The 26,764-nt window shown below is 55.4% G+C and overlaps 1 protein-coding gene, 1 non-coding gene and 1 pseudogene across 2 annotated transcripts in view; all 3 read right to left on the bottom strand.

The window, feature by feature from the left end:
* Positions 1-2,290: 2,290 nt before the first annotated feature.
* Positions 2,291-3,211, bottom strand: LOC128980439 (olfactory receptor 14A16-like; annotated as a pseudogene).
* A 7,462-nt stretch (positions 3,212-10,673) lies between these two features.
* Positions 10,674-26,764, bottom strand: part of LOC128980438 (zinc finger protein 850-like) — a gene marked incomplete at its 5' end in the record, with an annotated part of 37,689 nt that continues 21,598 nt past the window's right edge. Inside the window, one exon of the mRNA XM_054398913.1 lies at positions 10,674-11,540. Within this exon, the coding sequence (XP_054254888.1) occupies positions 10,674-11,540 (867 nt within the window). The remainder of the gene's footprint in view (positions 11,541-26,764) is intronic.
* Positions 19,944-20,134, bottom strand: LOC128980441 (U2 spliceosomal RNA). The gene has a single exon (XR_008489482.1). It is a non-coding gene; the product is annotated as a U2 spliceosomal RNA (small nuclear RNA).

Genomic DNA, 26,764 nt, shown 5'->3' with positions numbered 1-26,764 from the left:
TTCATTAGGTGCACTGTGACAGCTTGAAGAGAATGACAGAGACACAAAGAGCTCCTTAGGGCACTTGGGGCTCATTGCATGAAGCTCAGGGACTGAGAGAAACCTGAAGAAACTGCTCAAGAAGTTAAAGCAAACCCCAAAGTATATTGAAGCATTGATTGGCCTCAGTGAGGGTTGTTAGTGACAAAGGCTCTGCAGGGCCTCCATAGAGCAGCTCCCTGCAGGCCAGGAGTGCAGCAAGACAAAGGCAAAGTGCAGGGCAGCACAGCCTGGCTTGGCTTTAGGAAGCAGAAAGTTCAAGGGCTGAGCACAGCCCCTGGGCAGGCAGCTCCTGTCCCTCAGGTGTGGCTCAAGGCTCTTGCAAGTGCAGTGGGGGTGGGGTTTGTGATGCTGAGGCAAGGACAAGGGGATGGCAGCCCCCAGCCTTCCTGGGGCTGTGGAAAGAGGCAGTCAGGCCCTGCCAGTGCCTCAGGACAAGGTCTCCTCACAGGCCTTGCTGGCAGATGCTTCCCATAGCCAACCAGGCAAAGCTGCAGAGGCCCTGGCTCAGAAGGTGCAGGGAGCTGATGAAGACATTGCAGAGTGCTGCCCCAAGGGCTTGCCCTGAGGGATGCTACTGGGAAGTGGCTGTCAGGAGGACTCTACCCTGGTGACATTTGGGCTTAATCCACCACCCACCTTCCCACCCAACACCTCATCCATTCCTTCAGTCCTGCTGTCACCAGTCTGGCTCTACAGAGACCATGGGAGAGCATGGCAAAGGCCTGGCTCAGCTCCAAGCACACACCATCCCCTTCTTGCCCCTACCCAGACAGGTTTGATGATCTCTCTCTTGTCCTGCAAGGGCCTGCAGATGGCTGCAGGAGTGTCTGACCTATCACTTCTGACCCAGCACCACCACTGTGCTGAGGGTGAGCAGCCTGGAGTTTGCCCCAGCCTCCTTCTTAGCCTTCCTGAAGATGCCTTTTCCAAGGAGCAAGAACCTCTCTGATGGCTCTGTGCACACCTCAGGGCACAGCCCAGGAAGGGTGATGTGAGCAGACAGCAACACTGCAAGGAGCCTGTGCAGGACACCTGAGATGAATCTGCCTGGGCCAGGGAGGTTTCTTCTGCAGTCACACACACAAATGTCAGAGCCCTGCCAGGTGTCCACACCTGAGCTGGCCTCATGAACTCCTTCTGCACCTCAGCATGTTCAGAGTCTTTCCCCATCCCTCACACAGGCTCTGCACTGCAGCAGGCAGAGTGTCCCTGGCCTCCTGCTGCCCCTACCAGAGGCTGGGAGGCTCCTGACACCTCCAGTGCCTTGGTACCCCCCGCAGCAGCTGATGGTGTTTGTGCTCACTCAGGTTCCTCTCACCCCACACCCCATGTCCATGCTTGCATCTCAGCTGTGCAATGCAAGCAGGCACTACTGACCTCCTGATCCTGTGAGCTGCAACTGGGGGACAAAGAAACTTTCCCAGCTGGGGAGAGAGCTCAGTGCTGGAAATGGTGGTGGTGAGAGGCTAGTCCAGGATGAGTGCCCTGGGACAGCTTGCCCAGGGTGTGCAGGCAACACAGACACAGATCAGAGCCTGCTGGGCTGCTCCTTCAGACCTCTTGCAGTCTTGTCCTGTCTGTGTCAGGACACTGCTGTGTGCCCCAGCCCTGCACACTCACACTTTAGCTCTTCCCTGCTGTTTGCATCCCTGGGACAATTTCTTTGGTCTGCTCTTGAGAAAATCTTTGGATGAAGACCTAAGACCTCAGACTGTGCCCTGAGCAGATCATCTCTTTGTGGAACTGCTCTTGGGGGCCAGCTCAGCCACAGCAGTTCCCATTGCCTGTCCCTGCCTGTGCTCAGAGGACTGGCATGCAGCAGAACCATGACCAAGCTGCCACAGAACTCAGGCCTTGCACTGACACAGGAGAGTGTGGAAATGGAAGTGGAAAGGGAACAGCCCTGGAAGAGCAGGTGCTGGTGCACCCTGGCAATGCTGCTGTGCTGGGACTCTTTGTCCCTCCACCTCTGCACACAGAACCTGTCCCTGAAGCTCCAGAGAAGGCTTGGAGGAAGGTTCTCAGGAAGCAAAACAGTTACTGAAAAGCTCTTTATTTGGTTTCACTAAAGAAGGAGCACAGGTCCTGGGACACAAACTCTTGATCAAGAAAGGAAAGCAGAGAGTGAATTAGCACAGGGATGTCAACATTAGAAACAGGAAAAACCACCACCACCACCAAGTACAGAAGCCAGGCTGGGCCTGCACTCAGTGGCATCAGAACTGCTCGGCAGACATAGACAAAGAGTTTATTGCTTCTGACACCTTCCAGTGATCAGTTTGCTCAGGGCAACCTTCAGCTCCTGGTTCCTCAGGCTGTAGATGAGAGGGTTCATGGCTGGAGGCACCACTGAGTACAGAACTGCCACCACCAGATCCAGGGATTGGGAGGAGATGGAGGAGGGCTTCAGGTGGGCAAAGAAGGAAGTGCTGAGAAACAGGGAGACCACAGCCAGGTGAGGCAGGCAGGTGGCAAAGGCTTTGTGGCGTCCCTGCTGAGAGGGGATCCTCAGCACTGCCCTGAAGATCTGCACATAGGACACCACAAGGAACACAAAAGAAAAGCACTAAAAACACTAAACCAAACCTCCCTGAGGTAGGATGTGGAGCAAGAGAGCTTGAGGATCTGTGGGATCTCACAGAAGAACTGGTGCACAGCATTGCCCTTGCAGAAGAGCAGGGAAAATGTATTGGCTGTGTGCAGCAGAGCATAGAGAACCCCAGAGGCCCAGGCAGCTGCTGCCAGGTGGACACAAACTCTGCTGCCCAGGAGGGTCTCACAGTGCAGGGGTCTGCAGATGGCAACGTAGCGATCGTAGGCCATGATGGTGAGGAGAAAATACTCTGCAGCAAGCAAGAATAATAGAAAGAGGACCTGAACAGCACATCCTGCATAGGAGATGATCCTGGTAGTCCCTCAGGGAATTGGCCATGGACTTGGGCACAGTGGTAGAGATGGCACCCAGGTCAAGGATGGAGAGGTTGAGGAGGAAGAAGTACCTGGGGGTGTGGAGGTGGTGGTCAGAGGCTATGGTGGTGATGATGAGGCCATTGCCCAGCAGGGCAGCCAGGTAGATGGCCAGGAAGAGCCAGAAGTGCAGCAGCTGCAGCTGCCTCGTGCCTGGGAATGGCAGCAGGAGGAAGTGGGTGATGGAGCTGCTGTTGGCCATTGCCTGCCTCTGGCCATGGAGACCTGTGCAAGGAGGGAAGGACAGTGACAAGTTAGGGCACACTTCTCTCAGGCTGATCCTAACCTCCCTCCCTGAGCTGCCGGAGGAATGGATCAGCTCAGTGCCATCACTACCAACCCAGGGCAGAGTTCATCACAGCCTCAAATGCAGCAGGGACACAGAATTGCCAGGAAGATGCCTGTGGGCTCAGAAGAGAAAGTGACCAAGAGCCCAATGGCAGAGAACAAGAGTCCCATGGAGAGGTGGAGAAAGAGGGAGCAGCCCTGCAGTGCTGCAGAGAGAGTGAAGGGAGGAGAGAAAGGCAGAGGGGCTGAGGCTGAAGCCTTCTCCTTACCCTGCTCAGCTCACTGCTGCTCACAGGATGCAACTGAAGGCCTTTGCTCATCCTTCTGTGTGCACACTCCAGGAGCCTTCAGCTGAACATCAGCTGCCGAGATGGAGATGGCTGCAGGAGCTCCAGCTGCAGTGTCCTGCAGCCACAGCCTGACTGTGTCAGGGACTGCACTGACTTCTCCTGCAGTGAGCTCTCAGCATCCTCCCAGTGCTGGCCACCTTGAAGCTCTCTCTGCCTTCCTCATCTGCCTGAGATGCCCTGGCAGTGGCCTCAGCCCTGCTGTGCTGTGCAGAGGAGCTGCTCCTGGCCAGAGCTGTGTCTCTGCAGCACTGCCTGCTTGCCAGAAGCTCCCTCCAGCCTAGGAGCCTGGCCCAGCTCAGCAGCAAACAAGGAGGCAGAGGACCAGCCCAAGACATTTTAAGGACCTCTCTGGTGGCTTTGGTGGCAGGTAAGCCTCAGGGACTGAGAGGCAGCTGATGAAACAGCTCCAGAAGTCAAAGAAAGACTCAAACTCTGAAGTTTGTTGTAGTGCTAATTGGTTCAAATAAAGGATACAGGGAAAGTGTCCTCAGTGTCTGGTTAGAGCAGAAGGAGAGAGTGGATGCAAGGGAAGCATCTCTGGAGGCACTGAAGCACCTGCAGGCTCTGGTGAGAGCAGAGAACTGAGGCAGTACTGACAGGTCAGGACAAGCAGCTAAAGGTGGCTCTGATGCTGAGGATACCTGGAGGGGTTTCAGTGATCCAAAGGGCCAAGCCCTGACCCCCATCCCCTGGCAAGGCAGATCCTGTGTGGCTCTGGGCTCTGCTGGGGGCAGTGGGCAGTGAGGGTGAGCAGTGAGCAGTGGAGGAAATTCTCTGACACTTTGTGACCTCCAGAAGAAGCAGCAAGGATGAAAATAACTAAGAAATTTCTCCTGGCAGCATTTCTCCATCAACCAGATTTGTACTGAGCAGAGGGCAGCAGAGTGTGGTCCTCCTGATCAGACCTTGTCAGGTTTTGCTGTGGTTTGTTTGCAAAGAGAAAACTTCTGCTGAAAAGTAATGAAATGTACTCTGTGAAATCATTTTTATCAGATGCTTTGTGTAATAAAAACCTCTCCAATTAGCTGCAGAAATCTTGGCAAGCATTAGAGGATGAGATGTGGCTAGTCAGGATTTTAATGAGCCCCACAGAGCACCCCACATGACCTTCAGATAGTGACTCAAGAAACCTCTGAAGAAGTCCAAGTCAGAAGAAACATCCAAAGTACCTTGAAGCATGAATGGGTCCCACTGAAGGTCGTTACTGACAAAGCCTCCCCAGGGACTCCTTAGAGCAGCTGATTGGAGGCCATGACTGCAGGGAGACAAAGGCAAAGTGCGGGGGACAAAACCTTGGCTTTGGTTTATGGAGCAGAAAGGGCAAGGCCTGAGCACAGCCCTTGGGAAAGCAGAGCCTGAAAGGGTCAAGGCAAAGTTTCTCCTCACAGGCCTTGGTGGCATAGGCAAGTGGTAGAGCCAAGGGCACAAAGCCCTTGGTCCTGTTGGGCCTCTCAGCCTTGCCAGAGCTCTTGGCCATCCCTGACCCCTCTGGATGGCCTCATGCAGAGCAGGTCTGCCCTTTGAGGGACATTTCTTTGGCTTCATTTCCAGTCTCAACCTTCCAAGCTGCACTGTGTGGAGGTCCCCAGAAGAGCTCCATCCCCTCTGAAACCACCCTTCAACCACATGCACACTGCTAGGGCAGTGTCCTGAGCCTCCATTCACCAGGATGAAGCAGCCCAGGTCCCTCAGCCTCTCCACAGAGATCTCAACTCCTGTGTCTGGGTGGCCACACTCCTCCTGCCACAGCCATCTGCACTTGGCCTTCTGCACTGTGTGCAGGCTTTGTTCCAGCCCAGGCCATTGGGAATGGTTCCTCCCAGACCCTGTGGAGCCTTTTTGACTGGGCATGTGTGGTGGTTTGCCCACCAAAGCCACTCTATCACTCCCCTTCTTATATGGACAGGTGAGAGGGGGAAAGATAACCCAAGGCAGTATCAGACAGAAGCAATTTAACCCTCATGAGAGGCACAGGCAGGAGCCCAGGTGGAGCGAAGCAGAGAGAGATGTGAATCTCTCCTGCCCAGCAGCACAGGGGGGCAGTCTCGGGCAGCAGGGCTCTGTGCAGAGTGGTTCCTCTGGAGGACAAAGGCCGTGGACAAACCTCCTTCCCACTTGGCTCTTAGAGCTGAGCTGACCACACATGGCATGGAGCACTCCTTTGGCCACGTGGGGTCAGCTGCCCTGGCTCTGTCCCCTCCCAACATCTTGCCCCCCCCCCCTCCCCAGCATACTCCTGAGGCAGGGAACTGTTGGAAAAGCAGAGCCTGAGTGCTCAGCTGAGCAGCAACCAAAACACTGCAACCAAACCCAGCTACAGCTCTGCAAAGCACAGCACCAGCATGGTGCTCACAGGAGAATTGACTCCAGCTCAGCCCAAACCCAATACAATCTTCAGCCCTTATTCCTACTCCAAACCCCAATGGCTGACCTCAGGTTTCACCTGATGTCTTCTGCCAGAGACTCCAAGTGCTCCATGCTCCCCAGCTGCACTGTAGAGGACATCTTGCACCGATGGTCCCATTTGGATAGGCCCAAGTGCCACTGCACAGCTACCTCTTGTCTGATCTGCACAAGGCCTTGTTCCTGCTCACTGCCCCACTCAGAATGATTCTTCTTTCAGGTTACTCCATAGAGAGGGCTCACAAGCTGACTACAGCCTGGAACATGCATTCTCCAGAACTCCACAAGGGCCAGGACAGACTGTGTCTCCTCTTTGTTGGATGGTGGAGACATGGTTGCTGTCTTGTTGACCACATCCATAGGTGCATGATGGCATCCATCCTGCCATTTTATTCCCAGGAACTGAATTTCCTGTGCAGCTCCTTGGCCCTTGCTTTTCTTTAGAGCAAATTCAGCCTTCAGAAGTATCTGAATATTTTTTCTCCCTTCTCCAACACTTCTCCTGCCTTCTCAGCCCAGACAATGATGTCATGGATGTACTGTAGATGTTCAGGGGCATCACCCTTTCCAGTGCACTCTGGATCAGTCCATGACAAATGGTGGAGCTATGCCTCCACCCCTGGGGCAGTTGATTCCAGGTGTATTGCACTCCGCTCCAGGTGACAGCAAATTGTGGCCTGCACTCTGCTGCCAAAGGAATTGAGAAGGCATTGGTGATGTTGATCATAGCAAACCACTTGGCTGCCTTTGACTCCAGCTCATACTGGAGCTCCAGCATGTCAGGTACAGCAGCACTCAGTGGTGGTGTTGCATCCATCTGGCCTCAATAGTCCACTGTTAATCTCCCCCCTCTGTCAGGTTTCTGCACTGGCCAGATGGCACTCTTGAAAGGCAAATGTGTCTTGCTGATCCCTCCTGGATCTCCAGCTGGTGAATCAGTCCATGGATGGGAGCCAGGGAGTCTCGGTCTGTGCGATATTGCCACCGGTGCACCGTCCTGGTAGCAATTGGCACCTGTTGATCTTCAACCTGCAGCAATCCCACAACCAAGGGATTCTCTGCAAGGCCAGGGAGGGTAGGCAGCTCTCTGATCTTCTCTGTATTCACCGTGACCACACCAAAAGGCCACTGATAGCCCCTTGGGTCCTTGAAGTAGCCTCTCCTGAGGTAATCTATACCAAGAATGTCAATGGGGCCATGTCCAAGTGGAGGCCAGGGACAAGTGGAGTCCCATACTGGGACCAACCTTGGTCAACATCTTTGTTGGCGACATGGACAGTGGCATTTTGTGCACCCTCAGCAAACTGGCAATGCCAAGCTGTGTAGTGCAGCAGACACACTGGAGGGAATGGATTCATCCAGAGTGACCTGGACAGGCTGGAGACTTGGGCCCATGACAACCTGATGAGGTTCAACAAGACCATATGCAAGGTCCTGCATCTGGCTCAGGGCAATCCTAAGCATGGATAATAGGCTGGGCAGTGACCGGCTTGAGAGCAACCCTGAAGAAAGGGACTTGGGGATGCTGGTAGATGAGAAGCTCGACTTGAGGCAGCAGTGAGCACTTGCAACCCAGAAAGCAAATCACATCCTGGGCTGCATCAAGAGAAGCATAGCCAGCATGTCGAGAGAGGTGATTCTCCCCCTCTACTCAGCTCTGGTGAGACCCCACCTGGAATACTGCATCCAGTTCTGGAGCCCCTATTACAAGAAGGATCTGGAGGTGCTGGAACATGTCCAGAGAAGGGTCATGAGGATGGTCAAAGGGCTGGAGCACCTCTCCTGTGAGGGCAGACTGAAAGAGTTGGGGCTCTTCAGTCTGGAGAGGAGAAAGCTCTGAGGAGACCTTATTGTGGCCTTCCAGTATCATAAGGAGGCCTACAAGAAAGCTGTGACAGGGAGTAACAGGACTGGGGGGAATGGAGCAAAACTAGAAGTGGGTAGATTCAGATTGGATCTTATGAAGAAGTTTTACACCATGAGGGTGGTGAGACACTGGAACAGGTTGCCCAGGGAGGTGGTGGAAGCCCCGTTCCTGGAGGTTTTTAAGGCCAGGCTGGATGGGGCTCTGAGCAACCTGATCTAGTGAGAGGTGTCCCTGCGCATGGCAGGGGGGTTTGAGCTCGCTGATCCTTGAGGTCCCTTCCAACCCTAACAATTCTATGATTCTAAGAACACAAGAGGCCTCTGGGCCAGTCACAATGGAATGTTTTTCCCACAGGGAATACCCTGTTAGGCTTGTAGTACAGACAGCTCATGGCAGCCTCCTGTCACTCCAGAAATCCAGATGGATCCAGTGCCTTTGTGCCCCAATTGCATCAATGTGCACTGTGCACCCTGTGTCTGCCAGCACCTTGTATTCCTGTGGCTTTGATGTGCCAGGCCACCAAATCCACACACTCCAATACACTCTGCCATCCCTTTCTTCCTCCTGGCTGCAGGCAGGGACCCTCTACTCCTGGTCTTCATCTTCTGTGTGATTCTGTGGTTCCTCTGGAGGACAAAGGCTGTGGGATCAGTCTACCCTCATGGGAACCTAAGGGAGTAGCTCATGGAATGTTTAGATGTCCTTCATGTCTGTGTGGGAGACTGCAGTGTGCTAAGTGATTTGTACCTTGGAACTCTGTGAGAGGATGGCAGTTGCAGATAACCAAATGCACTTGGGGAAAACCCTCTGTTAGAATAAGAAAAAAGAGTGAGTTGGAGGGGTGGGAGGCTGTGGGAGAGTGAATTGAAGCATGCAGGAACCTCTCAAGAAACAGCCACTGGCTGAGCAGATGGAGGCCATTTGGCCCAGCTGCAGCCTTGGACACCTCCTGGCAGCTGCTCTGTCAGTTTGTATTTCAGCTCTCCGTGTTGAGAGCAGCAGGCAGGAACCAACACACCGCACAATACGCTCAGCAAGAGCCACAGCCCCACACTGCCTTCTTTCACTGCCTTCTTTTACAGCTGAGCTGACCTCAGCTGGCACGGAGCACCCCTTTGGTCACTTTGGCTCATCTGGCCTGGCTGTGTCCCCTCCCAAGAGCTTGCCCACCCCTGGAACAGTTTAGCACAAGGGCTAAGCTGCCTGCCCCCCAACAAAGGAGTGAGGCGAAGAGGAACACAGACAGCTCAGGGCTGAGGTAAAGAGATAAGAGTTCAATAGAACCTGAGATATCATCAGCACAACGCATAACTACTTTAGCTAATAATCTAATTGATCTAATCATACAATGCATAATTACTTTAATAAACTAATCGATCTAATCATACGATGCATTAGTGCCTTAGCTTAGCCTGTTTGCAGAAGCAGCACAGGAAAAAAAAAAAAAACCAACAGCATGAAACAGCAAACCCAGTACCTGAAGGGAGCTACAAGAAGGCTTCAGAGAGACTGTTTGCAAAGGCCTGCAGTGAAAAGGACCAAGGGCAATGACTTCAAACTAGAGCAGAGCAGATTTAGATTGGATGTTAGGAACAAGTTCTTTACTAGAAGGGTGGTGGAATACTGGAACAGGTTGGCAGGGAGGTGGTTGGGGTCCAATCCCTGGAGATATTCAAGGTGAGGCTGGCCAAGGCTCAGGGCAGCCTGACCTAGTGGAGGATGTCCCTGTTGACTGCAGAGGGGTTGGACAGGATGACCCAAACCAGCAGCTGGCCGACTGTCACCTGTTCCACCATCAGGCCTCCAGAGAGCTGCTCACACCCAAGAAGCTGCCACCCAGAAGCAGCAAATGGAACATGAAGGCTCTCATGTTGCAATCAGAAATTCAAGCCCCATCATACTTTGCTGCAGTCAGCACTTTCACTTTTTGAAGCTGGCATGACTGCAGCATGGTCTGAATAACAGCAGCAGGTTCAACTCAATTCATCACAACCCCTCAGTGTTGTCCTGGGGCAGGGAAATGTTGGAAAAGCAGAGCCTGGAACACTGCTGAGCTAGGGAGAAGGCTTTCAGAAGCCTCAGGCCTGCTGGAAAGCAGCAGAGCCCCTTAGTGGAAAGCTGACAGAAGCTTTCCAGGGGCTTCCAAAGGCCTCCCTGAGATCACTTCTACAGCCCCTAAATACCCCAAAATTCAATTCTAGAAACCTCCATACATCCTGAAACACCTAACATCCCTTGAGTTCATCCCCAAAATACCCTCTGAGATGTCCCTGAGACTGCCTCCAGCAAAACATTCTCAAGACTCTTCAGAGAACATCACTTTGACCCTACTGAAGGGGGCACACGGCTTCAGCCTCATTCCTAGGGAACAAATGCCCCCAACCCGTGGGCGTTGTGGGCAGGAATGTCTGAAATAAAACTAAACAGACAGGACTTGGCTAAATTCAGTCTTGTATCGACACAACTGGGGAAGGGACAAAAGGTTTTTACACCAGGGAGACACAAAGAATTGGGGAAGAACCAGACAAATCCTGGCAAAGCTCAGCCCAGCTCCAAAGACAGCTCCAGCTGTGCTGACTTAGTACTGTAATTGTTCTCATCAGCAGTAATTGGAGTTCAGAAGGGCAGGAGGTGCTTGTTCCTGCTGGAGCCCCCAGCCTCTCACAAATACAGGCAAAAAAGAGGCAATTTTGGTTCAATCTGCTGGACAGGCCCTTTCAGGTGATCACCATTAACCCAACAGATCCTGGGTGGATCTATTTGTGCCTCCCCGGAACTGTGCGCTGCTCACTGTTGTGGCTGCAGCGATGCTTGTTGAGATGGGAGCTGCTGCTGAAGCTCTTGTTGCACTCAGGGCAGGTGAAAGGCTTCTCACGAGTGTGCACACGACGGTGCTTGGTGAGGTTGGAGCTCTGTGTGAAGCTCTTTCCACAGTCAGCACAGGTGAAAGGCTTCTCACCAGTGTGCACACGACGGTGCTGGGTGAGAGAGGAGCTGCTGCTGAAGCTCTTGCTGCAGTGGGCACAGCTGTAGGGTTTCTCACCGCTGTGGATGAGTTGGTGCTGGATGAATAAAGTGCTCTTGGGGAAGCTCTTGCCGCACTCAGCACAGGGAAACAGCTTCTCTCCGGTGTGGATGCGGCGGTGGATGGTGAGGTCAGAGCTAGCCTTGAAGCTCTTGCCGCAGTCAGCACAAGTGAAAGGCTTCTCACCAGTGTGCACAAGACGGTGCTTGGTGAGATAGGAGCTCCAGGTGAAGCTCTTGCCACAGTCAGCACAGGTGAAAGGCTTCTCACCAGTGTGCACACGACAGTGCTTGGTGAGATAGGAGCTCTGTGTGAAGCTCTTGCCGCAGTGGGCACAGCTGTAGGGTTTGTCACCGCTGTGGATGAGCTGGTGCTGGATGAATAAAGTGCTCGTGGTGAAGCTCTTGCCGCACTCAGCACAGGGGAACAGCTTCTCTCCGGTGTGGATGCGGCGGTGGATGGTGAGGCTATAGCTGTGTTTGAAGCTCTTGCCGCAGTCCCTGCAGGTGAAAGATTTCTCACTCGTGTGGGTGAGGCAGTGCCGCATGAGGTCAGACCTCCACCTGAACCTCTTGCCACAGTCACCACAGACGAAGGGCTGAGGGCCAAGGTGGGGGCAGTGATGCTTCATCAACTCAGAGACAGCTGGGAAGCTCTGCCCACACTCAGGGCACTGATTCACCTGCTCAGCTGGCACAGAGGGGCCTGCTGTGCCTTCATCCTCATTCTGCCCCTCATCCTGGTCACCTTCATCCTCATCTTCCTCCTCCTCATACAAATCATCATCACAGTCATCATTCTCCTCTCTATCCTCCATCTTCTCATCCTCTTCCTTTGGGCTACAATTCTGCTCCTTCATCTTCTTCTTGGGGTGGTTCTTCTCCCAGCTATTCTCTAGATCCTTCTGTAAGGCAATGCTGGTGGGGGAAGAGGTCACAGTTGTGGCCTAGGGAAGATGGAAGCACCTGAGCCCAGGACCACAAACCTTGACCTGCCTGGGTCATTACAGGCCCTGACTCTAGATACATCCCAACACACAACACTCAGCTGGGGCAAGGAAAAGAAAAGGGCTCTCAAACCCCCAGTTCCTACCATGGTGAAAGGTCAGACCTCCAATACCTGTGCTGAGACCCCAGCTTCCTGTGAGCAGTGCCCTGAGGCACTTTGGGACTTACAAGAGGTCTCATCCCACTGTGCTCCAGCCTGGCAGCATTGGCAGGGCGGTTCCTGGCCCAGGCCCTCTCCTTTCATCTCTCCTGGCTCAGACAATGGAGACCAAACCACCTGCAATGTTCTCCCACCAACACTCAACATCCCAACCCCAAACATCTCCTCCTGCCACACAACTGACCCCCAACAACCAAGCTCCCAGACTCCCACCACAGCCTGAGATTGGGGAAATGTGGTGGGTAGGACGGGCTGGAAGAGGTTGGGAGGTGCCCCAGGCATCAGCAATCGGCTGGGGTCCTGCTCTTGCCCCACTCTGCCTTCTTTCCCTGCTGGGCTGCTCCAACAGGCAGATCTGCAAACTCTGCTCTTCCCCAGCACACAGCAGCAGGGCTGATGGACAGAGAAGGACACAGCCCCTGCCACAGACAAGCAAAGGGAACAGAGGAGAACACTGACCTGCAAGGGATGGCTCAGCACTGCCCAGGACCAGGCAGCAGAGCTCAGCCTTGCTGGGGGCAGCTCCCAAGCCAGGCAGCACAGGCACAGCACACAGCCAGGGCTGCTGAAGATGGGAGGCCTGAACAAGTGCAGACTCAGCTCCTTGCCCAGCACACAGAAAATGGGAGGTTCATGCTCTCTGGAGATGCAGCAAAGGGAGGAGGGACTTGGTCAGCTTCTTGCTAAACCTCTTCAGCCCTCACTGTGCTGCTGGAGGAGTCTCTGTCTCCTGGACAAACCTGACACCTCCAGCACCATTCACACACAGGCAGCCCAAAGAGACTCAGTGCAAAGCTTTTGGCTTCCTTCTCTCCCTGCCCATTTCTCTCACCTTTCTCTTTGCACTTCTCCTGCAGCTTCCACTCCACATCCCCAAGACAAAATGAGGTTTGCTGGGAAGGCACAGTGCCCAGGGGCTATTGCTGATCTCTCAGCTGATACATGCAGAGCTGCAGCACAATTCATTCCTTTCAGCTCCTGAAATCCTGCCACATTCTGACATTTCCTGCACACACATTTGCCTCCTGGGCCCTGAATCCTGTCCCCTTTTTAGAGGGACAAGGCTGAATTCCTGACTGACTATTCCAAGGCCCTTCCTCCATTCCCAGACCATTCATGGCCCTGCTGCCTTTGCTGTCCCATGGCCCTGTGTCCCTCACCTCCACTGCCACTGCAGCTGCAAGGCTGGAGTGCAAAATGTTGTGGCTGAGGAAGCATCTAAGGAACTGGACTGGAACCAGGAGCACAAGAATGGAAGGGGCCTGAGACTAAAGGCTGGCATGAGCTGGAGGGCTGGAAGAACTGCAACAAGCCAAGAGGGAGTGAGACCTCAGGTGACTCCTGCCCTGGGCTATGGCTGGGGGTGTGGCTAGGACCCCTGAGTGCCTGCTTGGGCTGTGCTGGATGGCAGGAGGTGGCAGGGGACTGTCCTGAGCCAGGCAGCATTTGGGCCTTTCAGCTTCTGGGCTCAGCTGCTGCCAGCACCATTGCAGGTAGGAGCCAGGCAGAGCCACACAGCTGCTCAACTAACCCTTCCCACCCCTGCAGCCTTCACTCTCCATCTCTCTGCACTCACTCTTTGGCCCCCAGGAGTCTCCAGTTCCCTACTACAGCCCCAGAGCTATCTAGAGCCCCAGCATGGCCTAACAGTAGGCCCTGGGTGAGAGCATGGAGGAGAATACCCTGAAGAAGTTGGAGGAGCTCAAGTGTAGCCTCCAGGGAAAGGAAGATGTGGAGGAGATTGTGGAGGAGAAGGAGGTTGAGGTCGAGAATGAGGAGGAGAAGGATTACGAGAAGAAGAAGGATGAGGACAGGAAGGAGAATGAATCTGCAGTGCCCCTCTCTGTGCCACCTCAGCAACCCAATCAGTGCCCCAGGGCAGGCAGCTTCCCACCCAGCTCAGCACCACTGCAGCACCAGGGGCCCCACCCTGGCACCTGACCATTCCTCTTCAAAACCCTTCCAAAAGGCTTCCAAAGATTGATCCAAATCCTTTCCCAACTTGCCACAAAGCCTTAAGGCTGCATTAAAATCTCTCCACAGCTCTCAACAACTCATTCTGAAGTCACTGCAGTGACTTTTGAGCCTTAGTTCTGTCTTCAAGATGCTTCAATACTTCACAAGTGCTTATAAAAATCATCACCAAAACAGCTGAAGGCCCAGAAAAAGTCACTGAAGTCTTTTCAAACCTCATCACAGTTCCCCAAACCATCAAAGGATGCATTCAAATCTTTTCTCAGCATGCTGCAGAGATTTCAGTCAGGTTTGGGATTCTCCAAACTCTTCAACCAGGCCTGAAAAATCCTCAAGGTCTCTTTAAAAAGCAAAAAATTCTTCCACAGTTATTAAAATCTCTTTGAAACATCTGAAAACCTCTTTGAAATTCACAACAACTCTTAAAAGCTAATTTGGAAGAGATTTTAGGCAGTTCCTAGGCTGATTTATTTGTCTGATGGTTCTCAAAAGAGCTTTGAAAGTGCACTAAAATGCCCAACAAATCATCACCATTCCTTTAAAACTCCTCTAAGAAATCACTGAAATATTTTCAAGCCTCCTAGAACTTCCTCCTTCTAGAAGTTCTTCCTCCTTCTAGAAGTTCCTTGTCCTAGAAGTGCCTAAAGCTGCATTCAAACCTCATTTGTAAGAGTATTGGAGAGATTTTAATGAGTTCTGGGTTTTCAGACTCTTCAAATAGGCCTGAAAAAAAAATCACCCAAACCTCTTCAGAAACTTCCAAAGTCAATTAAAATCTCTTTGATATTCTTCAAACTCATTCTGGAGAGATTTTCATCACTTTGTGGCCTTCTTTAAGCTTTCAGCACCCTTCAAAATGCTTCAGGAGGTGTCAAACTGCCTTCAAAATCATCAACATCTGTTCAGAACTCTTAAAGACACAGCAAAACTCAGAAGGAATTTCTTGGCCCTCAAATCCATTCAAATAATCAAAATATCTTCACAAGTCACTAAAATCTCTTCAAAACTCCTAGAAACTAATTTTTGAAGAGCTCTCAATGAGTTTTGAGGCCTCTCTAGGAGCTCAACTCCCTTCAAAAATGCTTAACAAGGCTTCAAACCACCTGAAAAACGTCAAAAGCTCTTCACCAAGTGCTCAAAGCAGAAATCATTCAAAGCTGTTCAGAACTCCTCAAAGTCATTTCAAAGAGATTTTGGGGAGTTTCTAGGTTGTTTTAATGCTTTAAAAACCCTGGAAAACCTTTAAAATTGCCTGAAAAATCAGCAAAAATCTCTTCATAACTCTGCAAAAGTTAGGGAAATATCTTCAGAGCTCTTCAGACTAATTCTGCAGAGATTTTCATCAGTTTCTGTCCTCCCTTAAGCCTTCCACACCCTAGGAAAAGGCTTCAACAGGCTTCAAACTGCATTAAAAATCATCAACAGCCCTTTGAGCTTCTTAAAGGCAGCTAAAAAATCCTCCAAAATCTATTCAAATCCCCTAGAAGTTCCCCAAAGCACCTAAAGAGTCATTCCCATCTCTTTGTAAGGAGTGTTGCAGAGACTTGAATGAGCTTTTGGGTTCTGAACACTTTTCAAATACACCTGAAAAATCATCCAAATGTCTTCAAAACTCCTCCAAATTATCTTCCAAAACCAAGAAATCTCTTCAGAACTGGTCAAAACCTCTGGAAATTTGATCAAAATCTCTCAAAACGTCTTTAAGAACTCATCAAATCCTTTTCTGAGGAGACTTCGGGGAGTCTCTAGGCCTAGTTCTGTGTTTGTCACTCCTTTAAAATTCTTAAAAAGGTTTAGAACAGCCCTGAAAAACATCAACCTCTCTTCAAAACTCTTAACTCCCCCCTAGAAAACAGAAGACTTTCACACCTCCTACAAATTCTTACAAACACCTAAAGATGCATTAAAAACTTGGAGATTTAAAGGAGATTTTGGGCACTCAAAATTCTCAGGGAAAAAAAAGCCTAAACCCAATCAAAATCTCTTTAAAATTCATTCAAATCTCTCTCAAACTCCTAGAAACTAATTTTGCAGAGAGTCCAGTGAGGTTCTGTCTTCTCTAAGTGTTCAACCTCCTTCAAAAACACTTCAAAAGGCTCAAAACTGCCTGATAAATCAGCAGCAGCTGTTGGAAATTCTTAAGGGCACCTAAAACTTCATTAAAGTCTTTTCAAACCTCCCAGAACTCACTCAAACCATCTCCAGAGGCAGCAAAATCTCTTTTCAGGAGCACAGGAGAGGCTTTCATGAGTTTTTTAGGTTCTCAGCTCTGCAAATAAGCCTCAAAAATGGCCAAAATCTCTTCAAAGCTCTCCTGAAAACCTCTTAGGAGCTATTCAGGGCTCACAAATTCTTTCCACACCTCCTTTGTCAGAGGTTTCCAAGGAGGTGTTTGCGGTCCAGCCCTGACTCTGTCCCGCAGCCCAGCCCAGGCGGCGCCATCCCAGCTGAGAACCACAACTCCCAGCATGCCCTGCGCAGCCCCCGGGCCCAGCAGCCCAACGCCCACAGCTCCCAGCATGCCCCGGGGCCCGCCCAGCCCCTTCCCTGCTCCGCTCCCAGCGCCCTCAGCAGCTCAGGATCCGCAGCTCTGTCGCCACGCAGCTCTGTCGCCACGCTGCTGGCTGGCAGCACCACGACCTCATTGCCCCTGCCCCGGCACCACCTCCACCTCCCACGGGGGCAGAAAGTGGCAGCTGAGGCCTTCCATGGAGGGCACCACTGCCCTGCACAAGGCACCGGACACAGGGGGCAGGGCAGGGGCCCCCCGGGCAGCACAGGCCCTGCTGCGTCCCCAGCTGTGTCCCTACCCAACAGCAGCTGCAGGAGGGGCTGGGGCTGGATCCTCCCCCTCCAGCCAGGACAACAAAAGGCTCAGGGCCAAGGGGGAGAAGCTGCAGCAGAAGCTGGCAGCAGCAAACACAGGCTGGGGGGGCTGGGAGGGGTGTTCTGGGAATGGGGCTGTGTGTTTGGGGTGATTCTGACACCTCCTTAACCTCTCTGCCCAGCTCTGCAGAAGGCCCAGCACAAGGGACAGGCTCTGTGGTGCCAGCCCAGGGGCTGACACAGGAGCACCCTTGGCTGCTGGCCCAGCACAGCCAGCTGCAGCCACTGGCAGTCTGGGGGGGGCTACAGCCCTGAACCCCCCAAACAGCCTCCCCCAACTCCCTGTGGCCCCCAAAGCAGCCCATGCTGGGCTCTGCCACAAGCAACAGGAGCCAAAATGCCCCCAGGGAAACCACAACAGCCTCCAAATGCCTCCCTGGGACCCTCATTACCTCCCTGCACCCCAAAACTATCCCAAAGGAACCAACAATGGCCCCCAACATCCAGACAGCAGGAGAGGCCTCCTCTACCCCCAAGGGACCCAGGACTGGGGTCTGCAGAGAGATCCTGGGAGGCAGAGCCATGGCAGTGCCATTTGGGACCCTTCCTGGCTAGGGGTAAAGAAAGTGCAGAGAGGCAGCAACATTTTGGGACCCTCCTGTTCTTCCCTCTCCACTCCAGCTGGGGTCTGCTCCATTGCCCCCCAGTTCAGGGACCCTATTTCCCTGGGGTTACCCCCTCCACATCCTGACTTCCTTTCAGCAGTAGCCTTTGGCCCCAAACTGGGGTCCCTGCCCATGAGGCCACCCCTGCCCCAAGCTCAGAGATGAGGCCAGGCCAGGGATTGAGGTGCCCTAAGGCCAACACAAGCTGAGTCCAGCACCAAGCACTGCTGGACCCCCCTGGACTCTGTCTTGGGCACCCCCAGCAAGGGCAGCACTCAAGGAGGTCTCCTGCAGCTTGTGCAGGGCTGAGAGCAGCTGAAGGGAGAGGAGAGAAGGCAAAGACAGGGCAGAGAAGAAGAAGCAGAGAGCTCAGCACTACCCCAGGCTCCCATCCAGGCTGCCAAGGTGGTGCTGGGCAACCACTGGGCTTGGATGGGGGGGTGCCACCACTGCCAGCAAGCAGTGACCAAAGTGGCAAGCTGGGCACACTGGGCACAGAGGCTTAGCTTCCTGAGGGCACGGACAAAAGCCAGAGCCCAGCTGTGGGACACAGGGAGGCCTGCAGAGAGATGGACCCAGACCTGTGCCCGAGAGCAGGCAGAGGCACCCCTGGCACAAGGGCTGGGCACAGCAGAGCCCCACAGGAAAGGGGTGGGAGGCACAGAGGCCTTTGATGCCACCACCCCCAGCACAGCCAAACCACCCCACAGCTGCCACCAGCCCCAGGCACTCCTAAGCTCAGGCTCAGCACAGCACCCATGGCTGCCACCCCCACGGCACCCAGGGCACAGCCTGGCCTGGGCTCCCCCCCTGGGCCTGGCCCTCAGCCCAGACGCTGCCCTTCAGCACAGCAGCTGCCCGGCACCTGCCAGCACAAAGCCTCCAAACCCCCAGGGCTCCCCCACAGCCCCCCACAGGAGCCTCTGCTGCAATCGGCCCCCACGCTGCCCCTGACCTCTCCTTGCCACAGCAGCCCCCAGAGCGCCGCTGCCAGCTCAGCTCTGCTGCCAGGGCAGCAGTCAGCAGAGGGACACAGGGCCAGGGACACAGGGCCAGGGACACAGGGCCAGGGACACAGGGCCAGGGCCAGCCCCTGCAGGGGCACCAATGGCCTCCGGCTGCAATACAGCAGCAGCCAAAGGGGGCCTGAGGCTGCCCCTAGCAGGGGGATTCAGCAGCACAGCAGCACAAGGAACCCCCAAACACACCGACCCCTCCCCAGTCCCACAGACCACCCCCAGCCCCACAGATGGGTGCCGAGAACCCTCCAGACCCCATCAGAACCCTATAGGTGCCCCCCCCTAATAGAACCAAGGACCCCACCCTATACACCAGCCCCAGCCGCACACATCTCCCACGAAACCACACAGACCCCTCCCAGAACAGCACAGACACCACACACCGACCCTACACACCTCCCCCGCAACCCACACACCCCCTCGCATATCCCCATGAACTCCCAGACCAAACCCCACCGGTTCCCCCTAGATCCCCGCACAGGCTCCCCGCAGACCGACCGACCCCTACCCCACAACCTAACCGAGCCTCCACAATCCCCAACCGCACAGAAGTCCCCCGCAGCCTCCCAGACCATTCCCTGATCCCCAACCCACGATGTAACCCCCATTCCCCGGGAATTCCGATCCCCACCTCACGATCCCCTCCTCAGTCCCACACATTCCCTCACCCCACCTGCAGCCGCCACAAAGGGGACGCAGAGCAGGAGGACGACCAAGAGCTCAGCGCACAGGAAGCTGCCGACCACCGGCCCCGGCAGGATCCTGGCGGCCTGGGAGAGCAGAAAGTGCTGCAATGGAAACCCCAAAGCAACCCCTGCAGCGGCTGGGGGATTCCGATCTGCGGCGGCCACGTGTGACTGTGAGCGGAAGCAGGGCTGGGTACGGAATAGGAAGTCCCGCCCACGCCTGGGCAGACAGAGCCAATCAGAGGCGCCGGCAGCGCGGCAGCTCCTCCCCCTGGGCGCTGCCGAGGCACAGCGAGGAGCTACCACTGCCGGCCGCGGCCGCCATTGTTCCTGCCCCGTGGGGAGCGGCAGCAGTTGCGGAGCGCGGGAGAAGTGCCGGAGGTGCTGGCGGGCGAGCGGCAGCTGCCGGCTCGTGAGCTGCGGCGGGGCGGGAGGGGCTGAGGGGGCCGGGGAGCGCTGAGGGCGGCGGCAGCGCAGCGGCGAAGGCTCTGGGCGGGCCCCGAGGCATGCTGAGAGCCGGGGAGCGTTTAGCTGCGCAGCCCCAGCGCGGGCCAGGACAAGCTCAGGCTTTAGGTTTTCCTTCCTTTTTCTTGGAATTTTTCCCTTCTTCCCAGCAGGTCGCCACTGCCTGCTTTGGAACACCTTGGCTTTGCCTCCAGGCTGTGGGGGGTGCACTGTTCCCGGAGGCACTGCAATACCAGGACGATGCGCGGAGCGGAGGGAGCAAGCTCCGCTTCCAATTCCAACGCCCAAAAATCCGTTTAATATAAAGTCCTCTGATCGAGGACGTATCAGATATTAAACTGATAAAAACAGATATTACACTTGAACTTAGCCAAAAGGCCGAGAAGCGATCCCGACTAATGCTGCCCACACACACCCATGCCCCGCGGGGCTCCCCGAGGCCACGGTCAGGGCCATCCCTTCCGCAACCGCCTACCGGCTCCGCTCCCCACCTGTCGCGCACGATCCCGGTTGGTCTCGCGACCACCGACATCTGTTCAATCGCCTCGGAGTGCCCTTGGGCACGGTGTCCCGGCATGCCTCCCATCCCTCATTACTATAACCCCATCCACCCCCGCAATTCGCCCCGCCCTTGTCTTGCCTCCCGGCCAATGGCATCGTACACCCCGCCCCTGTGCCTGCAAGCCCCGCCCCTCTCACGTCCCACCCTTCCTGATCGGCAGGGCTTAGCGAGGCCTCCTGGCGTCCCCCTCAGTACCTCCCGCCGCAGCTCAGGAGCCGGTAGCTGTCGTTTGCCCGCCAGCACCTCCGGCACTTCTCCCGCGCTCCGCAACTGCTGCCGCTCCCCACGGGGCAGGAACAATGGCGGCCGCGGTCGGCAGTGGCAGCTCCTCGCTGTGCCTCGGCAGCGCCCAGGGGGAGGAGCTGCCGCGCTGCCGGCGCCTCTGATTGGCTCTGTCTGCCCAGGCGTGGGCGGGACTTCCTATTCCGTACCCAGCCCTGCTTCCGCTCACAGTCACACGTGGCCGCCGCAGGTCGGAATCCCCCAGCCGCTGCAGGGGTTGCTTTGGGTTTTCCATTGCAGCACTTTCTGCTCTCCCAGGCCGCCAGGATCCTGCCGGGGCCGGTGGTCGGCAGCTTCCTGTGCGCTTAGCTCTTGGTCGTCCTCCTGCTCTGCATCCCCTTTGTGGCGGCTGCAGGTGGGGTGAGGGAATGTGTGGGGCTGAGGAGGGGATCGTGAGGTGGGGATCGGAATCCCCGGGGGGTGAGGGTTGTGTGCTGGAGTTAGGGAGGGGTCTGTGGGCTTCCGGGGGGAGCTCTGTGGGGTTGGGGGCGTCAGGAGAGTCCGTGGAGTCTAGCGTGGTCCGCAGGGTTGGTGGAGAGTTTGTGTGGTAGGAGTTGGTGGTGCTGGGGGAGCCTCTGTGTGGCTGTTGTGTGGGGAGGGGTCGTGAGGCTTGGAGTGGGGAGTCCTGGGGTGATCTGGGGGGCTCCGTGCGGGTCTGGGGACCTTTATGGGCCACTGGGCACCCTGAGGGTGTCTGTGGGGGCGTTATGTGACTGTGGCGGTGTCGGTCGGCAGCTTCCTGTGCTCCGAGCTGTGCCTTGGGCTCCTGCTCGGCGTCCCCTTTGTGTGCCAGGTGGGGTGGGGACCCCTGGGGCGGAGGGAGGCAGCCTGGGCTTGGGGTTGAGATCCCTAGGGCCTGAGGGTTGTATTCTGGATCCTTTGGGAGTCTGGGAGGAAAGCTGTAGCTGGGCTGAGGGTCCCCTGGGGCTGAGGGTCCCCTGGGGCTGAGGGTCCCCTGGGGCTGAGGGGCATCTTGGGGCTGGGCTTGGGATCCTGTGGGGCAGGGTAGAGTCTGTGGGGGTCTGTAGAGTTTGGGGGTGGGTGGGACCTGGCTGCTGTGGCTGTGCTGGGTGCCTCCAGCCAGGCCTTGGGTGCTGCATGGAGGGCAGCAAGCAGGCCCCAGGGAGGCTCCAAGAGCCTTTGATGACTTTTCCTGCTGGCCCAGCGCAGCCAGCTGCAGGTCCTGGGAGGGGTGTGGCGGGAGTTCAAGCCCTGAACCCCCAGACAGCCTCCCTGGACCCCCTGTGTCCCCCTGGGCAGCCCACGCTAGCCCCTGCACAAGCAAGTGGAGCAAAGGCACAACCCAAAATGCCTCCTGGAGCTCAGAATGTTCCCCCAAGAGACCAAAGTATGAACCCAGGACCCACAAACAGCCCCCAAGGAACCAAAACACCATCCTAAAACCGCAAGATTCCTGCTGAGACCCTCAGTTACTCCCTGACACCGCAAAAGTATCCCAAAGGAACCAAAAATGGCTTCCAAGCCCCAGGTAGCCAGAAAGGATCCCCCCAGAACCCCCAAGGGATGCAGGACTGGGTTGCTCTGGAGGGATTCTGAGCAGCAGGGCCATGGCAGCACTGTTTTGAACCCTTCCTGGCTAGGGGTAAGGAAAACAGAAGGGAAAGCAACGTTTTAGGACCCTCCTGCTCTTCGCTCTCAACTCCATCTACAGACTCTTTTTGGGCCATTGTTGGTTCCTTTGGGATAGTTGTGGGATGCAGGGAGGTAACTTAGGGTCCCAGGGAGGCATTTGGAGGTCTCAGGCTGCTCTTGTGGTTTCCCTGGGGGCACTTTGGGCTGGGCCTTAGCTCCTCCTGCTTGTGTTAGGGTGCAGGGTGTGATGCTTGGGGGGGAAACAGTTGGGGGAGCCTGGGGGGGTTCAGGGCATTAGCCCCCCCAGACTGCCAGTGCCTGCAGCCCCCCTCCCAGGCCCCTGTGTTCTAGGGATCTCTGTGGGCAGTCTGTAGGTAGCTGTGGGGGTCTGGTGTTTGGGGGGGGGTGGTCTGTGTGGCTGTGCTGCTCTTTGCTGTGCAATGAGATGGGAAGGGAAGGAAATCATTGCTGCAAGTGCCCAAAGCAATTCCAGTGCTCTGCAAGTCTGAGCAATGCTGTGTCCAGCAGGGCCAGGGCAGGGCTTGTCCTCCTCTCCTGGGCACTGGGGAGGCCACAGCTCCATTGCTGGGGTCAGTTTTGGTCCCCTCACTCCAAGAAGGACTTTGAGGGTCTGGAACAGGTTGAGAGAAGGGCAAGGAAGGTGTTGAAGAAAGGGTCTGGAGAGCAGGGCTGGTGAGGAGCAGGTGAGGGAGCTGGGGGTGTTTAGTGTGGAGAAGAGGAGGCTGAGGGGAGACCTCCTTGGCCTCTAGAGCTCCCTGCAAGGAGGCTGCAGAGAGTGGGGGTTGGGCTCTTGTGCCTAGTGTCAGGTGGTAGAAGGAGAGGAAGTGTCCTGAAATTGTGTCAGGGGAGGGTTAGGTTGGAGAGGAGGAGAAATGAGTTTGGTGGCAGAGTGGTGAGGGATTGGAAGAGGCTGCCCAGGGAGGCGGTGGAGTGGCCATGCCTGGAGGGGTTGCAGCAAGGTGTAGGAGAGCCTTGAAGGCCTTGTTGTGTTGCTGGAGATGTGGAATGAGGAAGTGCTGCTTGCAGAAAAGGGCTTGAGGGAGGTGAAAGCTGAAGTGCTGAGCCTGGATGTGTGTGGGGAAGTGTTTGGCTTCTTGTGGCCAACTCAACCTTTCCTTGTGCAGCAGGAGAGGGAGAGCCTGGGATTTTCACTGCCCTGGGCACTGGCCACCTTCTGGGCTGGTTTTCTTCTGGAGAGCTTTGCAGCCCAGTGCAAGTCTGGTGTTCCTTGAAGCTCTTGCTGGTTGTTTTGTGCATTCCCAGGTGTTGGATCAGTGTCTTGGATGCCTTTGGTCCTTTCTCTTGTCCCCAAGTAGAGATCCCTTGGGGTTTGGAAGCTGAGCACACATTGTAAGCTTTTGCTGCAATGGTTTTTGTGCTGCCAGCTTTCTGTGCTCCCACCTGGAGTGCTGTGTCCAGTTGTGGTGCCCCCAGGAGGGGCAGGAGGTTGAGGTGTTGGAGGGGGTCTGTAGGAGGCCATGGGGGTGGTGGAAGGGCTGGGGCAGCTCCCCTGTGGGGTTGGGCTGGAGGAGTTGTGGCTGTTGAGGCTGAAGAAGAGAAGGCTGTGGGGAGATGTTGGGTCATCCTTGTGGTACCTTCTGGGGGCTGCAGGAGAGCTGTGGAGGGACTTCTGTCAGGGTGTGGGAGTGATGGGCTGAGGGGGAATGGATTGAAGCTTGAGGAGGGCAGATTTGGAGTGGAGCTTGGGAGGAAACTGTTGGGAGTAGGGGTGGTGAGAGACTGGAGCAGGTTGTGCAGGGAGGTGCTGGCTGCCCCCTCCCTGGAGGTGTTGAGGGCCAGGTTGGATGAGGGCTTGAGCAGCCTGGTGTGGTGGCAGGTGTCCCTGGCCATGGCAGGGGGGTTGGAGCTGGCTGATCTTTGGGGTCCCTTCCAGCCCTAAGCATTCTCTGAATCTTGAATTTGGGCTCTTAGCACAACTCCAATGAATGAAACTTGAAAGAAGCAAAGTTGTGATACTGGGTCTGAGCTTGGGAGCTGCCTCCAAGCTTGGGAGGTGGTTCTAGAGCTTGGGTGCTAGGTCTGAGCTTGGGAAGTGGTTCTGAGGTTATTTGCTGTTTCTTGAGCTTGTAGCTGGTTTTGTGCTTGGGAGCAGGGTGTGAGCTTGGGGAAAGGTTCTGAGCGTGGGAACTGCCCTCCCTGGGCAAGCTGTTGCAGTGTTCCAGCAGCCTCATGGTGCAGAACTTGTTCCTCACATCCAATCCAGATCTGCTCTGCTCTAGTTTGGAGCCATTGGCCCTGGTCCTGTCCCTGCAGGCTTTGCAAACAGTCCCTCTGCAGCCTTCTTGTAGCCCCTTCAGGTACTGGCAGGCTGCTGTTAGGTGTCCCCAGAGTCTTCTCTTCTGCAGGCTGATCACCCCCAGCTCCCTCAGCCTGGCCTCATAGCAGAGCTGCTCCAAGCCCCTGATCCTTTTCATGGCCTCCTCTGGACCCTCTCCATCAGGTCCATGTCCTTCCTGTGTTGAGGGCTCCAGAGCTGGCTGCAGTACTGCAGGTGAGGTGTCCCTAGAGCAGAGGAAAGTGGCAGATTCAGCTGTCTGGCTCTGCTGCCCACACTGCTTTTGGTGCAGCCCAGGCTGCCCTTGGCCTTGTGTGCTGCAAGCTGACACTGCCTGCCCCTGGCCAGCTTCTCCTCCACCAGCACCCCCAAGGCCTTTTCTGCAGAGCTGCTTTCTCTCACCTCCTTCCCCAGCCTGTACTGATTGTGAGGCTTCTTCCAGGCCAGGTGCAGGACTCTGCACTTGCTGTTGTTGAACCTCCTGAGGTTCACCTGGGCCACTTCTCCAGCTTCTCCTCTTCAACTCCTCCAACTTGTTCTCCAGGGTATTGTCTTCCATGCTCTCATCCAGGGACTTGTGTTGGGCCAAGCTGGGTGTGTAGATCAGACCTGGGCACTCTCAGAGGGCAGCCAAGTGAGTGCAGCTGGAGCAATGGCTGGAGAGATGGAGAGTGAAGGCTGCAGGGGTGGGAGGGGTTAGTTGAGCAGCTGTGTGGCTCTGCCTGGCTCCTACCTGCAATGGTGCTGGCAGCAGCTGAGCCCAGAAGCTGAAAGGCCCAAATGCTGCCTGGCTCAGGACAGTCCCCTGCCACCTCCTGCCATCCAGCACAGCCCAAGCAGGCACTCAGAGGTCCTAGCCACACCCCCAGCCATAGCCCAGGGCAGGAGTCACCTGAGGTCTCACTCCCTCTCTATCCCCCTTCATCAGTTGCTGCATGAGGTGGCTGCAGGGTCACTCCCCACCCCCCATCTCTAACCCCCCCCCTTGGCTTGTTGCTGTTCTTTCAGCCCTCCAGCTCATGCCAGCCTTTAGTCTCAGGCCCCTTCCATTCCTGTGCTCCTGGTTCCAGCCCAGTTCCTTAGATGCTTCCTCAGCCACAACATTTGCACTCCAGCCTTGCAGCTGCAGTGGCAGTGGAGGAGAGGGCCACAGGGCCATGGGACAGCAAAGACAGGATGTCCATGGATGGTCTGGGAATGGGGGAAGGGCCTGGGATTGGTCAGGCAGGAATTAGGCCTTGTCCCCCCAAAAAGGGGGCAGGATGCAGGGCCCAGGTGGCAAATGTGTGTGCAGGCAATGGCAGAATGTGGCAGGATTTGAGGAGCTGAATGGAGTGAATTCTGCTGCAGCTCTACATGTTGTGCTGGTTTGAGGCCAGCCAGAACACCTCTTGCCCTGAAAGGGACAAAAGAATGAGACTCACACAAACGGATTGGAGAGTGATGGAAAGTTTAAGTAGAAAAGCGATTGGTGAAAATACAGAAAAACTACAACTACAAAGCATAGTGGAAAAGAACATCCTAAAGCATACAGAGTCCCCCACACAGTACCCAGAGGTTTCCCAATCCTTCCCTCCTCCCACCTGAGGGTCTACCCAATCCCTCAGGGCTCTTCCTTCCCCCCCCCTCCCAGTGCTAGGCAAGTCTCAGGCTGGCCAGGTCTGAGACTGCCCCCCCCCTTCCATTCTCCTGGCATTAGGCCTAGTCAGGCCTAAGAGGCCTGAGATACCCCCCGGCATTACCCGATAAGAGAGGACATCTCCCATGGGAGCAGAGAGGAAAGAAAGTGGAAGAGGATGACTCTGTAGATGGCTTTATAGGGTGCAGGATTTATGGGTACGCCGTTTCCTGTGTCCACCCCTATTGGGCGGGTACCTGGGACACCTGAGGTGTATCTCATGCAGCAGTGGCAGGGGGCACCCAGCCCAAACTGCCACACATGTGTCAGCAGGGTGATGAGCAACAGCCCCAGGGCACTGTGCCCTCCCAGCAAGCCTCATTTTGTCTTGGGGATGTGGAGTGGCAGCTGCAGGAGAAGTGGAAAGAGAAAGCTGAGAGACAGGGGCAGGGAGAGAAGGAAGCCAAAAGCTTTGCACTGAGTCTCTTTGGGCTGCCTGTGTGTGAATGGTGCTGGAGGTGTCAGGTTTGTCCAGGAGACAGAGACTCCTCCAGCAGCACAGTGAGGGCTGAAGAGGTTTAGCAAGAAGCTGACCAAGTCCCTCCCCCCTTTGCTGCATCTCCAGAGAGCATGAATCTCCCTTTGTCT

Source organism: Indicator indicator, unplaced genomic scaffold, assembly GCF_027791375.1.
Source record: "Indicator indicator isolate 239-I01 unplaced genomic scaffold, UM_Iind_1.1 iindUn_scaffold_186, whole genome shotgun sequence".
Lineage (NCBI taxonomy): Eukaryota > Metazoa > Chordata > Aves > Piciformes > Indicatoridae > Indicator > Indicator indicator.
Note: the sequence above shows the minus strand (reverse complement) of the source record. Positions and strands in the feature narration are given on the sequence as shown.